This window comes from Salvia miltiorrhiza, chromosome 3 (assembly GCF_028751815.1).
Source record: "Salvia miltiorrhiza cultivar Shanhuang (shh) chromosome 3, IMPLAD_Smil_shh, whole genome shotgun sequence".
NCBI classification, from domain to species: Eukaryota; Viridiplantae; Streptophyta; class Magnoliopsida; order Lamiales; family Lamiaceae; genus Salvia; species Salvia miltiorrhiza.
The window spans coordinates 38,261,016-38,275,524 of NC_080389.1; the positions used below are offsets into that span (position 1 = coordinate 38,261,016).

At 37.5% G+C, this 14,509-nt stretch overlaps 2 protein-coding genes across 2 annotated transcripts; both read left to right on the forward strand.

Moving 5' to 3' along the window:
* The first annotated feature begins 1,777 nt into the window (after nucleotides 1-1,777).
* On the forward strand, nucleotides 1,778-4,720 carry LOC131016594 (OVARIAN TUMOR DOMAIN-containing deubiquitinating enzyme 3). Its single transcript, XM_057945304.1, has 8 exons — nucleotides 1,778-1,907; nucleotides 1,979-2,114; nucleotides 2,233-2,320; nucleotides 2,973-3,036; nucleotides 3,346-3,451; nucleotides 3,521-3,575; nucleotides 3,885-3,938; nucleotides 4,372-4,720. The coding sequence occupies exons 1-8, from the start codon at nucleotides 1,886-1,888 to the stop codon at nucleotides 4,507-4,509; spliced, it is 663 nt and encodes a 220-aa protein (XP_057801287.1). The 5' UTR covers nucleotides 1,778-1,885; the 3' UTR covers nucleotides 4,510-4,720.
* Nucleotides 4,721-10,805: 6,085 nt separating this feature from the next.
* On the forward strand, nucleotides 10,806-13,343 carry LOC131016595 (ataxin-3 homolog). The gene is made up of 2 exons (XM_057945305.1): nucleotides 10,806-11,253; nucleotides 12,539-13,343. Exons 1-2 carry the CDS (start codon nucleotides 10,987-10,989, stop codon nucleotides 13,175-13,177), a joined length of 906 nt encoding a protein of 301 aa, XP_057801288.1. The 5' UTR covers nucleotides 10,806-10,986; the 3' UTR covers nucleotides 13,178-13,343.
* The last annotated feature ends 1,166 nt before the right edge of the window (nucleotides 13,344-14,509 follow it).

The window sequence follows — 14,509 nt, forward strand, 5'->3', positions numbered from 1 at the left end:
TTTCTCTCCTCTCTCTCTTTTCACCTTCACCTTCACGTCACACTTTTTTTTTCTCTCTCTCTCCCTCTTCCTCTCCTTCTCGTCCGCCGCCGCTGCACAGTTGCCGCCCACCACCACCGCTACACTTCTGTTCTGAGACGGAGGGAGCCGCGCTGCCTCTCTCTCTCTCTCTCTCTGTCGTTCCTCGCGCCGCCGCCTCCGGCCGCGAATCGCTGTCGCATCGCCTCCTCTGGCTGCAACGGAGAATCGCAGGTGGTGGCTGGTATGAATTACAGGCTCGTGATCTCCACCAAGGATGGCGCCGCAGCCGCCCTTAAAACCTATACCGTCGAATTTCAGTTGGTTCTTCGTGAATAGCTGCAGCAATTGAATGAATTGGCTGATTTGTGGCAATGGCGGTGAAGAGCAATGGTTGATTTGCGTGGCATGAAGAGGAATTGGGGGATTCGAGATGCTCCAGATTTGTTCAATTATGAAAAAGAGATTTTAGGAAAAGTATAACCTTTTTTTTGTTTTGTTTGGAAGCCATTTTGATTTGAAACAGGCGAATGTGCCTAATGTATTAGGTTTTATGTTGGTGCTTGCCAGCATGTGATAATACTAACAAAGCTCACTTTGTGGTGTTTATTTGGTTTGGTAGATTTATTAATATTAATTAGAATGTGTTCATAGCTCTCCCTCTCTTCTTTTAGGTGACTTTTTGTGACTGAGAGATTGAAAATTGATTAATGTTTTTGAATTCACAACCAAATAAGTGAATTTACGATTAAATGTTCTTGAATTCACGACCAGATCTTTGAATTCACAACTTGATATTCTTAAATTTACAACCAAATCTATAAATTCACAATCAAAATAAATTACAGTTTTAATTGTGAATTCAAACTTTAAAAACTCAAATTCACAACTACTTGAATTAACAACCAAAATAAATTCTAGTTGTGAATTAAATTCAGGTTATGAATTCGACTGATTGTGAATTCACAACCAACATAAATTTGGTTGTGAATTAAATTTTGGTTGTGAATTCGTTTGTTGTGAATTCACAACCAAAAAATTCTAGCTGTGAATTCATTTTTGGTTGTGAATTCGACTGGTTGTGAATTAAATTTTAGCTGTGAATTCGACTAGTTGTGAATTCACAAACAAAAAATTCTGGTTGTGAATTCGACTGGTTGTGAATTGAGAATTCACAACCAGTGTGAATTCACAACCAAAAAATTTTGGTTGTGAATTCACACTGGTTGTGAATTGCGGGATTTTTTAAAGGGGTGATGTAAAGTGGCCATTTTTTTAATTTTTAATGTGGAAGGGTATTTTGGTAACAGTGGCCATTTTTTAATATTTTTATCTTAGTGGACAATTTTTAATTTTACAATATGAAAGTGGCCATTTTAAAAATCCACTCATAAAATTTCAAGAGCATTATATACGTACATATTATGTAACTTTAGCATTATTGTATTTTTAAACCGTGAAGTAATTCATTTAAACCCACAAAAAGATCCGTGTGTCTGCTATGTTGGCGTTTGAACGGAACACGTCAAATATCGATTGTCGGATTATTTTTGCGAGCCATAAATAAGAAAAAATGAATCGATGGATATTATTTTATAATTATACTTAAAATGATATATTTTTGAAAAAATTCCTAAACAATAAACCAAAAACTGAGATTTACTCTTTAATTTTTCATAACTAGCAGAAAATTTGGGAGCATGTGATAAGAAAATGGGGCAATTCTGTAAATCAACCAAAGTTGGAGGACTTCGGTAAAAAGAAAGGGAAACAAATAAAAGGATTAATATTTTATGGGCCAATCACAACTGGTTACTGACTTGACTTACTGGATTAAGCTCCGCCGCCGCATTCCGGTGACTTCTACATGGCCGGCAGCCCCTCCAATGGTAAACCTTCAGCACTATACTTCTCAATATACCGATTCCACCTGTAACTCTTCCTGCCACTGATTGAACAGAAGCTATTCTCCAGCAACTCAGGTGTGGCATTGCGAATTTCGAGATCGCCGCTTCGCCGGTCGCTTCTGTTTCCAATCATCTCACCTCATTCGCTATTGCCTCTCCGAGATTCTTCGCCAGGATTGGGAGCCCAGTGTAAGGGGACTTTAATCAAACACCTGGTGATCGCGGTCATTTTACTAGTAGAGGAATTATTTGAAGTAGGTAATTAGAATATTATTCTCTCTCTCTTTTTTTTTTTTGCGTTTTTCAGAAATGGAGGTTCACCGGCGATGAAGAAAGTTGAGCGATATTCTGTTCGGAAAGTTACCGGTGATGGCCGCTGCCTGTTCCGTGCAATGGTATGCTAAGTGAAATATTTTAGGAGTTGGATTTGCTGAACCGTCTCTTTTTCACTGTTGATTGCAGCTAGGATTAATGATCTAGTGCTTGATTCATGTATAACTGATTGTAATTGATATTCATTTGCAAAGTTTCTACTTGCATTGATTATGTATAAATTTATTTATTTTAGAATGCCTTATTAGGTGTGTGCAGTGTTCAAATTAGTGAACTAATGATGTGAACTTGAAAAGAAACAATTGGAACAAGTGATATGTTTAATGTAGAAAATTCTTGTTCTCAAACTCAACCGTCAAATGATCAAAATAAGGTTTTTTTTTTCAACCAAGTCGAAGTATTTAAGCTAGAAACAAATAAATGTAGAAAGCTGAAAATTAGAACTACTTGAATTTCCTTCCTGAATCTTATCTGGTTATCATAGTTGAACTTTTGTAACTCTCAAAACACTCTTCATTGGGGAATAAATAATTTATGGTTGGAAAGATGATTGGTTCAGCTTTCCATTGCCGCTAACCTTGCATGCTTTAGACTTCGTCAGAGATGGTTACAATCCAATCATCAAGTACTCACGGACTAAGCAAACACATTTTGTATCAATGAGTTGAATTACAGTATTTAATTTTGGATTGTAAATTTATTGCTTGGAACCAGGTAAAAGGAATGGCGATCAACAAGGGCATGCGTCTTGGCCCAAGAGAAGAGAGAGAGAGTGCAGGTCTGTCGATAAAACTAAGTGTTTATTCATACAATCATTGTGTTCCTTTCTTATGGTTGGAAAAATTATGTCTAACAAGTTATAGGTTGATGAGTGATGACTTTTGCTTATATATGATTGCATAGCAGTATACTTATGAAGTAGGCACAGAGTACTCAAATCTTTATAAATATGATTATTTCTTGATTCTTGTTTTCTGGTGTAAGAAAGATGACAGGCGATCCCATATGATTATCTGTTTCCTTTAGTTTTTTATGCTTATTGGAGAGTATGCACGATGAAATTGACACTTGCACGATTCAACAACAGATGAACTACGGATGGCTGTAAAAGAAGTTATATGTGATAATGAAAAAGAACGCTCTCAATATGAAGAGGCATTGGTTGCAATAACTGTTGAGGAATCTCTGAAACGGTGAGGCCTTAAGTACTTGGTAGTAGATGCTTCAGGCGATATCCAATCATATACATATTTCATCTGCAGTTACTGCCAGCGCATTGGAAGGCCAGATTTCTGGGGCGGAGAGCCTGAACTTCTGGTTAGTACGAAATGTTATCCCTTCCGTGATCCAGAAATTTGTCTATCCTCATATTGGGTTTCATCATTTAGACTTTCAGTTTTCTTGGTGGTGAACGGGTAGTGGCTCCAAGTTAGTATGATTGGATTGAATTTTTTTCAAAACCCCTTTTTATATTTTCATAGGAAAATCGTCGTGACAGGTGAGTTTTCCCCCTGCTACGGTTACAATAACATTGATTATACGTGTTTGATAGTGTAACTAGTTCTTGAAACTCACCTCTGTGTAACCTATTTAAAATTGTTAATCTACGAATTTCTTCAAAATCAGGTGCTGTCAAAGTTGTGCTGCCAGCCGATAGTTGTATACATCCCGGAACATGAGGTATACTTTTCTTGCACTTGCATTATATCTAGATTCAAGTGGTAGAGCATTTCTAGGTTTTGATTATACCGAAACTGAATTTGTGCTTCACATAATCCAGATCAGATTCTGAACCTCTTCCTCTTTAGATAAACTTCATCCTAACAAGCATTCTTTCCATCAAACCTTGTATACATCTCTGCCTGCACATCTTCAAACAGAATAAATGAGTTGTGCTTCACCACTGCTTCTTAAAGCACAAAATTATGCCAATTGCATTTGGTGAATTTGTCCATTAAGCGTCTGAGCACACATGCATAATCAGAATCAGTCAACCATGACAGCATACCAAGAAGTGTCATAGGTAGAGAACGTCGTTGTGTTGTGAGCACATTTTGCCGTATCCTGTCTTGGGAATTGACAATGATTTGTTAACGTGGTGATGAACTTGCAGCACGGTGGAAGGGGAGCCGGTTTCATTCCAATTCAAGAATATGGCTCCGAGTTCCATAAAGGTTCGAAACAAGGGAAGCTGCAGAAGGCAGTGCGACTGCTCTACACAGGAAGAAACCATTATGATCTGCTAGTCTGACTTTGCATTTTGCCTAACGCTGGTGAGTGAATACTCATGTAATGTTGTTTTGGTTGTGGATTATTTTATTTTATGAGAATCAATGTTCTTGTGTATTATCTTTTTGGCCCACAATGTATTTTACAAATAGAGATTAGAATTTATGTTGTATTTGAATTGTGTGGTTTTGTTTGAAGCTTGTGAACGAATGAAATCGACTCTTGTTCATGCTTGTTTGAATTGCATATTTAAGAAAAAGACGTTTACACAATTATATTTAGAAAAGTTTCTAAAAAAAACAAAAAACAACAACATTTAAGAGAGAGAGAAAGAGAGAGATGTGTTGATTATTTAAGAACAAGACGCTTAAAATTTTAAATTTCAGTTAAATTGACAATCCCCCCATCAAAATATAAAATGAACAAACATGCTAAGATATTTTTGGCAACTGCAAAACTAACTTCATTAGATTATCTTTATCACCAACCCAACTTTTTAATACAAAATTTATTTCTCTTTCTTCCACATACACGACCTATAATTTAACAACCTTTATGTTTTATCAATAACTTACTGCAACCTAAATACTTTTGTTTTTTTTATTATTTGTTGTCATATTTTTTTAATTATAAAATGCCACATGTCAGCACAAGAATTAAGGTTACAAAGGTTGTTCTGCAACTTAATTGATAATCGGTTGTGAGGCACTTTTGATTTTAATATTTTTTTTATTATTTTTTTCTTTATCTTTTAGCTATGACTGATTATGGTTGGTCATTGATAAAACTAGTCTTAAGCAGCTGAACTCATTTATATATCCATCAAAGTGCCACGTGGGCATAACAAAATTTAACAATAGTAAATGAATTTTCCTCTTTTATATGTAATACAACCTCTACTTAAACTGAGCTATCCTTTCTCCATGGCAAATTTGTCGAGGAGTTGCCGAAATCGAATTACAGTGACTGGTTTGGTAAAGATGTCAGCCACTTGGTCAGTGGTAAAAACATGCCTAAACTCTTTCTTTAGAACTTTATCCATCACAAAATGCTTATCGATCTCAATATACTTAGTCCGAGCATGTAGAACTGGATTGGTAGCTATAGCCGCGGCTTTTTTATTATCACACCATAAGATAGGCTTCTGAGGAAGTTTAATACCCAATTCAGTCGGGTTGGTAGCTATAGTCGTGTGGCTGGTTATATTTATGGATTGAGTCAGATTCTACTTATATTGTTAATCTGCTGGAGACTCGATCCACTACGATTCCTTGGCGTTTCATTGCCTTATAGAGCAAAGTTCTTGGCCTTATTTCTGACTTCAATCTCCAAGTTTCTCACATCTATCGAGAAGGTAATAAAGCTGCTGATGTCATGGCTAACTATAGCAGAGATGAAGGTTGGTGGCCCTATGCTATTGACGAGGTTAAAGTGGCGGTGTGCCTTGATATAGCCACTCATAGTCACCTTCGCATTCGCTAATGGTGTCTCTTTTTTAGGAGGTTTGAGGTTGGAACGTCCCACGTTGCTTTTTTTCTATTTTTTGGTGCGCTAGAAACTAGGTCATGTGGGGTCGGGTTCCGATGGTTGCTTTGCAGTAGGAAGTCGCGCCTTGCTTTTTCCTGCCGGTGTCGAGAGGTTTTCGGTGCTGACGTTGTTTGCCTGTCTTGCTCCAGCCGTTTGGCTCAGGATTCTGCCGACTGGAGGCTCAGCTTCGTCGTTGCTCTTGTTCGCATTTGGACCTCGCTGCACTTGGTTGGCCCTCAAGCCTTAGCAGATCTTTTGTCAGGGTTGGGGGCCCTTCTGATCATCTTCGCGTATGGCCGGTGTGTCTTTTCCTCCAGTTTGGCTTCTACATGTAGCGGCTCATTTGCTCCATCTCCTGCTGTGGTGTTTAGTTGACGCGGTTCTGCCCCCCAGTGGGTCAACGGAGTTGCCTTGGCCTTCTGTCAAGGGACTGATCTTGCCACACAATATCTCTGGTTCGCAATTATTTGGTATGTTAGGTGGGATCATGGTGTTTATCTTGCGGCGTCTCCTAGATTCTTTTTCAACTCTCGGGTGCGCTCGAGGCTAGGTACAGGGACGTCGGCCTCCGTTAGCTGCTCCACGATTAGGAAGGGTTTGCTATCCTTATTAATCGGCGTAGAGTTTCTTTTGCTCTCGCCTCTTTTGATGTCTTTCTTAGCAGCTCAAGCGACATTTATTCGAGCACCTGACGTGTGGAACCTTTTTGGAGTGCTCTCCATTTTCCTGCTTCGGTTTATTGGTTTTTGGCTTCGTGGGTTTTTGGTTTGCTAGAGTCTGGGCTACTTGGGGGCAATGGTCAGGTTGGAGTTCCTGAAGTAACTTTCCCGATCTCCTACCTTTTTTTGTCTTTTATGTTCTTAGACGGGCAGTCTTTTTCCTCTTTAAGGTTTTTCCCTTTGGGTTTTTCTTAAGGAGGTTTTAATAAGTCTCGACCCTTAGTCTGCTTTCTTGTGCTTTCAAGGGTTTTTTAGGTTTTTTTCTTTTTTCCCTTGTATTAATAAATCGCAATTTAATACTCCCTCCGTCCACGATCAATATTCCCAATTTTTTTAGTGCGGGTTTTAAGAAATGTTAGGTGAGTGTGTTGTGAGTGAAATTTGGGTCCCACATTAAAGGTGTTATTATGGAGTAGTGTTTAAAAATGTGTGGTGGAAGAGTGAAGTTTGAGTCCCACATTAATAAATTATATTGTGATTGGAGTTTGGGTCCCACATTAAAGGTATTATTGTGGAGTAGTGTTTAAAAATGTGTGGTGGGAGAGTAAAGTTTGGGTCCCACATTAGTTAGTTGTGTTGTGAGGGTAGTGTTTAAAAATGAAAATGAAACATTTTTTGTGGACATACTAAAATGGTAAAAAGGGAACATTGATTGTGGACGGAGGGAGTATTGTTTAAAAAAAAATCTTTTTGTTTTTTTTTTCTCTTGGAAATATAAACTACCATATTATTTGTTGTTGAATTATGTTCATTTATGCCATATTAAGTGGTGGAAAATTTAAAAATCTGTGTGCAAGCATAAATAAAATTAGAAATAAACTCTTTATTATTAAAATAAGCATTTCAAGTATATTGATGTGATTAAAAGTGTTGGAGGGAATTATTACCACCAAAACTTAATTTCCTACCAAAACCAAAACCAACAATTCAAACTCCTCCTTAAATATGTTGCTGCATACCAACATTCATTACAAAAACACCATTTACTCCTAGCCATTTTAAGAGAGATGGCATATCCAAGAAAAAGAGCTAAACTAACTAAAGATGAGAAAAATAAAGTTGCACAGTAGCTGCTGCAGAACACCGTCAATGGAGTTTCAAGGCGTGGCGCCCAACAAGAATGCGTAGACAAATTTGGCAAGAAAACCGTGAGGTCCTATGGACATCGACGAGACATCAACTTGAAGTGGGCATACTTGTCGACTTGAAGACAACAAAGGAGCAAGGTAAACAACATAAAGATAGATGGCAACTTGATATTGAAAATGTAAAAGCCTTATCTTTCTGTCTACAATTCAAAAAATGGCAATAAAGTTGAATGTTAGCAAAAGCTTATTAGGAACATGGATTAAAGAGAAACAAATAAGGCGACACATAGAACTAGAGGCACATTGGAGACTAAGCTAATACAGTCTATTACAAAAGTTAAGAAGTCATTAAGCCATGCATAATTAATCAGGTTTGTTACTATCAGATGCACATGCATTCATCATTTAGTTAAATATTATGTTCTTTTCTTACAAAGCATGCTATGATCACAAGTATAGTAATTGTTCTGTTATGATTTTAACAGATTATACCTACCATAAAAGTTAAATGGTCTGCCACACTAGCAAAGACATTATAATCCAGCAAGACAATGTCAAACCACATATAATTAAGTCATATTGTCATAATGATCCAAAGTTCGTTGCAGGTGCAAATGAGTTGTGTGAACTCTACTACTAAAAAATGAAGATGTTATATTTTTTGTGGACATACGAAAAAGGAAATTGTGGAATAAATTTCGTGGATGGAGGGAGTAGTAAAGCCCCAAACTGAATCTGACGTGAGGAATGAATACCTCAAAGAGAAAGGGCTGATGGAGGACAAGTCAAATCTATTGTAAAAACATGTTTAGTGGTAAGGTTAAATCTGAGAGGATATTGTGGGAATACTAACTTATATAAGTGAGACGTGGAGGCCACACTAATTTTTAACACTTATATGAATTTAAAGAGTTATCCATGGCTTGCAAAGGACAAAATCGTGAGAATGAATTGAGGTTGGAAAATTATTGTGTTGATGTTATTGTCACAGTATACACCAATATATGAGGAATGGTTTAATGACACCGAGTTCTATCAATCCACATATATATCCAATAGTTTTGACTAATGATGGTTTAAGGTCGCAAACCACCTATGCTAATGCACTAATGTCTCTTGAGGACAAAGTTATGTGTCTGCATATTGTATTAGGCTATTTCCACTTATGTGGAGGGATTGTTGGAAATTTGATTTTGAGAATAACAATGTTGATCAATTTTTTCGAGTAACGAGACATTTAATTTTGTAGAATTAAATGACATAGAATCGATCTACATTATGAATGGATAGTTGTGGTATATTTATTTACTCATTTTTGGTGTGTGGGAAATAAATTATTTAAAGTTGGCCATATAAGTTAATGCTTATCCCATATTGATTAATTAACATTGATTAATAGTATGTATAAGTTATTACATTGATGCATGTAATAATCATATGCATAAGTGATGGGTTGTGAAGCCACATGCATGCCCACGCCCACCTCGTTGCCATTGCTTGCCCGGCCCCGACATTCGACGTTCGACCACATGCTCCGGTCGCAGTCTCAGTTCGGGATCCATGGACTTGGATCTTGGTAATTAGTCTTTGTGTCAGACCTTAAAGTCCATTGGGCTTAAGTTTTGGACCATTCATTTGTTGCCCAGTAAATCGTAGCCCAATCCGTTGGGTCTATTCGTGCGTATGAGAACTCATCCGCCTGTTGATCTCCTAAAGTTGATGACAACGTGGGAGTAACATCGGTAACCTCTCATGAGTTATATCTGACCATAAATCAACATACTCATCCCATAATTGGACTGTGCTCACAAATATGACAATCATTTGCATTAGAACAACAACATAAAAATTTGCATAACAGTTCTGCATACTCACTACACTAGTCAAAGCTCAGCTCTCGCCTCGTACCGGTTCGTCGAAGTTTGTTGGTCTATGGTGTTGCTACGTACGAAATGAATCCGTTTTATCTTTGAGAACTACAAAGCCAAATCGTGAGCATTACAGGGGTGTATATCGTCTTGCAGATACAAGACACATAGATTCGACTTTCCACATTCCGTTTCACGAGATTTGTTTGCTTGTAATCGTTCAACTCAACTTATTTCTTTTGTAATCTCATCTCATATATTGTCTACTGTAGTATCCCTAGCAAGCTTGTATTTGCAACACATATTATATTTGATTTTTGTCATGCGCGGTGATATGTCAACAAAATCATCATGTATTTATTAGGAGGTCGAGCTATCCGTTGTGAGTCTTCTGACTTCTTGATATTGTACGTGCCTATTTAAATGAATAAACTTTTTTAGCCTAAAAAAATAAATAAAAATAGATTAAACTTAATGAAAAGAAATTGAAATCATTCAACTATCATTATTAGCAATCACCCTAACTATCCAACCTCTTAATATTTAATTGATTTATCTTTCTTCCACATCATGAATATTCATTTAAACCCAACCACACATATTTTGAGAGATTATCAATGACCACTCCAACCAAGCAATCATATTATTTTATTATTATTTTTAATCATTCTATTTTTAATTGTATTAAATACTAATTAAAATAATAGCAATACATTAAGAGAGAATTATAAAAATTTTAATACTGAAAATTGATGTCAATATAAAAACAATACTTCATCCGTCCCCAAACATCTTCCTAAGGAAGTGTGGCACGAGTTCTAATAAAAGTTAGTTGCGTAATTGATGAATGGAGAATGATTCCTCAAAAAGTGAAGATTATAAGAGTAAGAGTGAATGCAATTATTTCTAAAAGTAGGCTAGGAAGATGTTTTGGAGACAATTCAAAATAGAAAGAGAGGAAGATGTTTGAGGGACAGAGAGAGCAATATAATTATATTGTTGTGCAATAAATGAGATTATATAGCAAAATGGGGGGTTAATACAAATTATATAAGTAAATAAGTCACTATTATGGGTATAATTAGCAATCCCTCATGCAATAAGTGAGATTATATGGGTTTAATATAAATTTTTAAACTTGCAAATGAAATATTGATCAATTTTTCTTGGAAAAAGATATTGATTATGTTTGTCTCCTTGTTAATCACAATTCACAAACAAAAAGGCAACTGAACTCCATCGCTGCAATTTATCTAGGTTAGAAACGGTGATTGGGGTTTAGAGAGAGAGAGAGAGAATGAGTAGTAACGCAGAAGGGGGAGGGGGAGGGGGAGGGGCCAGCAACGGGGGGATGTTGTACCACGAGGTACAAGAGTCGAAGCTGTGCGCGGTGCATTGCGTGAACACAGTGTTGCAGGGCCCCTTTTTCTCGGAGTTCGATTTGGCGGCGTTGGCCTCCGATCTAGATCGTACGGAGCGGCAAATGATGCTCGGCGCCGTCACCGGAGATTTTCTCCCCGAACTCTCGCATAATGTCTCTCTCGATGGCGACTTCAGCATCCAGGTCTCATTTCTGAAAAGTTCAAATATGCAGATTTCTGTTTTCAATTGGCTCAAGAACACTTTTGATACTATAGGCGTATCTTGTATTTTTCTGTGTGTGTTTCAATTTTTTTACCTTTTCTTTGTGGGTAAAGAAATAGAATTTACTTTGATCGGTTTTAGGTGAAAACTTGGACTGTCTTTGGTTTATCATTCATAATTTTGATATATGGTGAATTTACGAGGGTTTAGTTGAAGAATCAAGAATGCAAATCTAACGGAACAAGTAATGTAAATACGTAATGCGAATTTGATTTCTTGTTTGTTTGTGTAGATTGTTTGTGTTTTTGAGTCTAGGGTTTCTTTCAAGGACCTATTTTTGAGTCTGCAGTATCATGCTATTTTTGAGTAATACTGATTTTCTAGGACCTATTTTGTTACATCTCATTCATTCTGTTTGAATGGGGTTATACGATATCTGGGAAAGCCATTTTCATTAATCGAATAGCTGAGAAGTAGCTTAGTGTGCTGACTGCATATGCCCCATTTTGCAATTCCCATACATGCGTTGCTCGTTTCACATGAGTAATTATAAGTAACTGGTGACAAGCTCGGCTCACACTGGCGCCCTTTCTATTTCTGGTTTCTAATTTAGTAAACCACATTTGTGCAGTAGTGTAATGTGTTTTCTACGTCATTTTCTACGTGCAGCCCCTCTTCCCTTCTTTATGTATATGCTGATTGTGTTTGAGGAATAAAATGAATGTGGTCTTGAATATTGAAGAGTGATGAAGAGATATAATTGAGTGGTACGTTCATGTAATGCATGGTAAGCTTGAAGTTTTATAACGGGACACTAGGGTTTGGAACTTTAATCAGCACTTTGTGACTGGCTGATCTGATCTTAGATGACCGAGCCAGGAATTAATGTCATGCTGTAAATGATTCGTGAATTAGCAGACACAGCGACATGGATCTGGGATATGCACTAGTCACGTTCTGGGATATTAGAGTAATTTGTTTGTGCTTTGCGCTTAGTTATACAATCAATTAGGAAACTATCGACAGTGATGAACCATGAGTGCATGTTTCTTCTGTTCTAAACAGAATATGTAACCTTAGACCCCAAGAAGATAGATAAGGAGCCAACCAGAAGCTTTAGGCTTCATACTTGTATGGAGTGTTTATCATCATAGATGTTAAAAAAGCTTATTTGTCCTACCCAATTTTCAAATGCAAGATAAATATATTCTGTACAAGAATTGCAAATATATTGATTACTTTGTTTATGGCTTCTCTACTGGTAGGTTCTACAAAAAGCTTTGGAAGTGTGGGATCTGCAAGTCATTCCCCTTGATAGCCCGGTGGCCGAGCCAGCTCAAATAGATCCCGAGAAGGAAAATGCCTTTATTTGTCACTTGCAGGACCATTGGTTTTGTATTAGAAAAGTTAATGGAGAGTGGTATAATTTTGACAGCCTCTATCCAGCACCGGAGCACCTCTCGAAGTTCTACCTTTCAGCTTACCTGGACTCTTTGAAGGGCTTTGGGTGGAGCATTTTCCTAGTGAGAGGAAATTTCCCAAAGGAATGCCTCGTCACATCCTCCGAAGCCTCCAACGGGTTCGGGCAGTGGCTTTTACCTGAAGACGCGGAGAGGATCACCAAGTCGTGCAACACGGCATCAAGAACACAGAAGGTAACTGGTCAGCAGCAGCAGCAGCAGCAGCAACAGCAGCAGCAGCTTTCTGATCCCTACATGCAGTATGATGATGCACAAATGTTACTAGATGATGAAGATGAGGATTTGAAAGCTGCAATAGCTGCCAGCCTGATGGAATCCTCTACTCCTCCGTTGGCTGCGGCGGTGACAACGACTACTACTACTGAAACGCAACCAAGCTCCTCAGAAAATGAGATCAACATCAGTGAGGAAAAGAAGGAATGAGAGAGGCCATGGTCGAAGATATAGGTGATACTCATCAGTGTGGTTTGTGTAAATTCTATGATTGTTTAAAGGAAACTGTAAAAACTTTATCCTTCAAAACAATCATGACGAGGGGGCAAATTATACCACATTTTTTGAATAATATGGCCTTATATGTTTGAATTTATGTGCTTATATATTCTTTTGGGTGGAGATTACATCAGAGGCCTTAAATTTTGCATTTTGTGGGATTATAAAGCCCACTTTGCATATCCTCATGTTTCTGTGTAGGTTTCATGTCTAACAAAGGTTCTGGTAGTATTGTAGCTGGTTCATGACTACATGGATTTGTGTGTGTGTGTGTGAGAGAGAGAGAGAGGGAGATTGCCAAGCAGATCGAGGTCACTTACTGTTCAAATCAAATTGCAAAAGATATTACTGCAAAAGATATTAATTTCAATTTGCTACAATTGCCTCTGATTAATGCCTTATGTCATGTTAGAGTTAATTATTCTGGAATTTGGTGCGTTTATGAGTCTGTTTTATGCTTTGTAGGAGATTTTTATAAAATAGGAGAAAGAATGATATTCTGGAGATTTTGGATTAGAATTGCGTTTTTAGGCGCAAACTGGTGCTCAGAGCGGAATAGTCTGCGCCAGAGCAGAGCTGACAATCCCGCGCCAGAACTGACCAAGCTCGACAGTGCTGAAATGCCATAGCCAGAGCTGACTTCCATAGTCAGAGCTCACCATCTCCAGAGCATAACTCATTTGCCAGAGCAGAGCTAGAACTCGACAGAGTTGAAGCTCAGTCACCAGAGCGGACTTTACTCGCCAGAGTCAACACAATTTCAGAGCTGGCAATTTCTCGCCAGAGTTACGAAGACTTGCCAAGCAAGTTATCCAATGAAATCCCTTGTGCGCACGCTGCCTTGATGTTTATCTTTTAAGCCCGGTTTTGATGGGCCGTTTTGAGGGTTTTTAGGGTTGATCGGTAGTGTATATATAAGGCTCAATGTTCTTCATGAAAAATAATCCTTTAGCCTTCGGATCAAGAATAGCTTTGACCTTAGGCAATCAAAACAATCTTTAGTTTAATTATCATTTTAGATAGTTCTTTAGTTTCAAGTTTTAGTTAGTTCTTAGTTAGCATTCAATTCAGTATTAGTTAGTTCTTCGTTTAGAGTTGTAATCAAGTGACAGATTTGCTTTTCAAGACGATTTCGGTATTTATTTTATTTACGTTAATTCCTTGCTTCTACTTTAATTATGTTTTGCTTTAGATTATGTAATTTCCTTTACGTTAGATTAGATTAGAAACTTTTAATTTAAAGTTCTTTAAATTCTTAGCGTA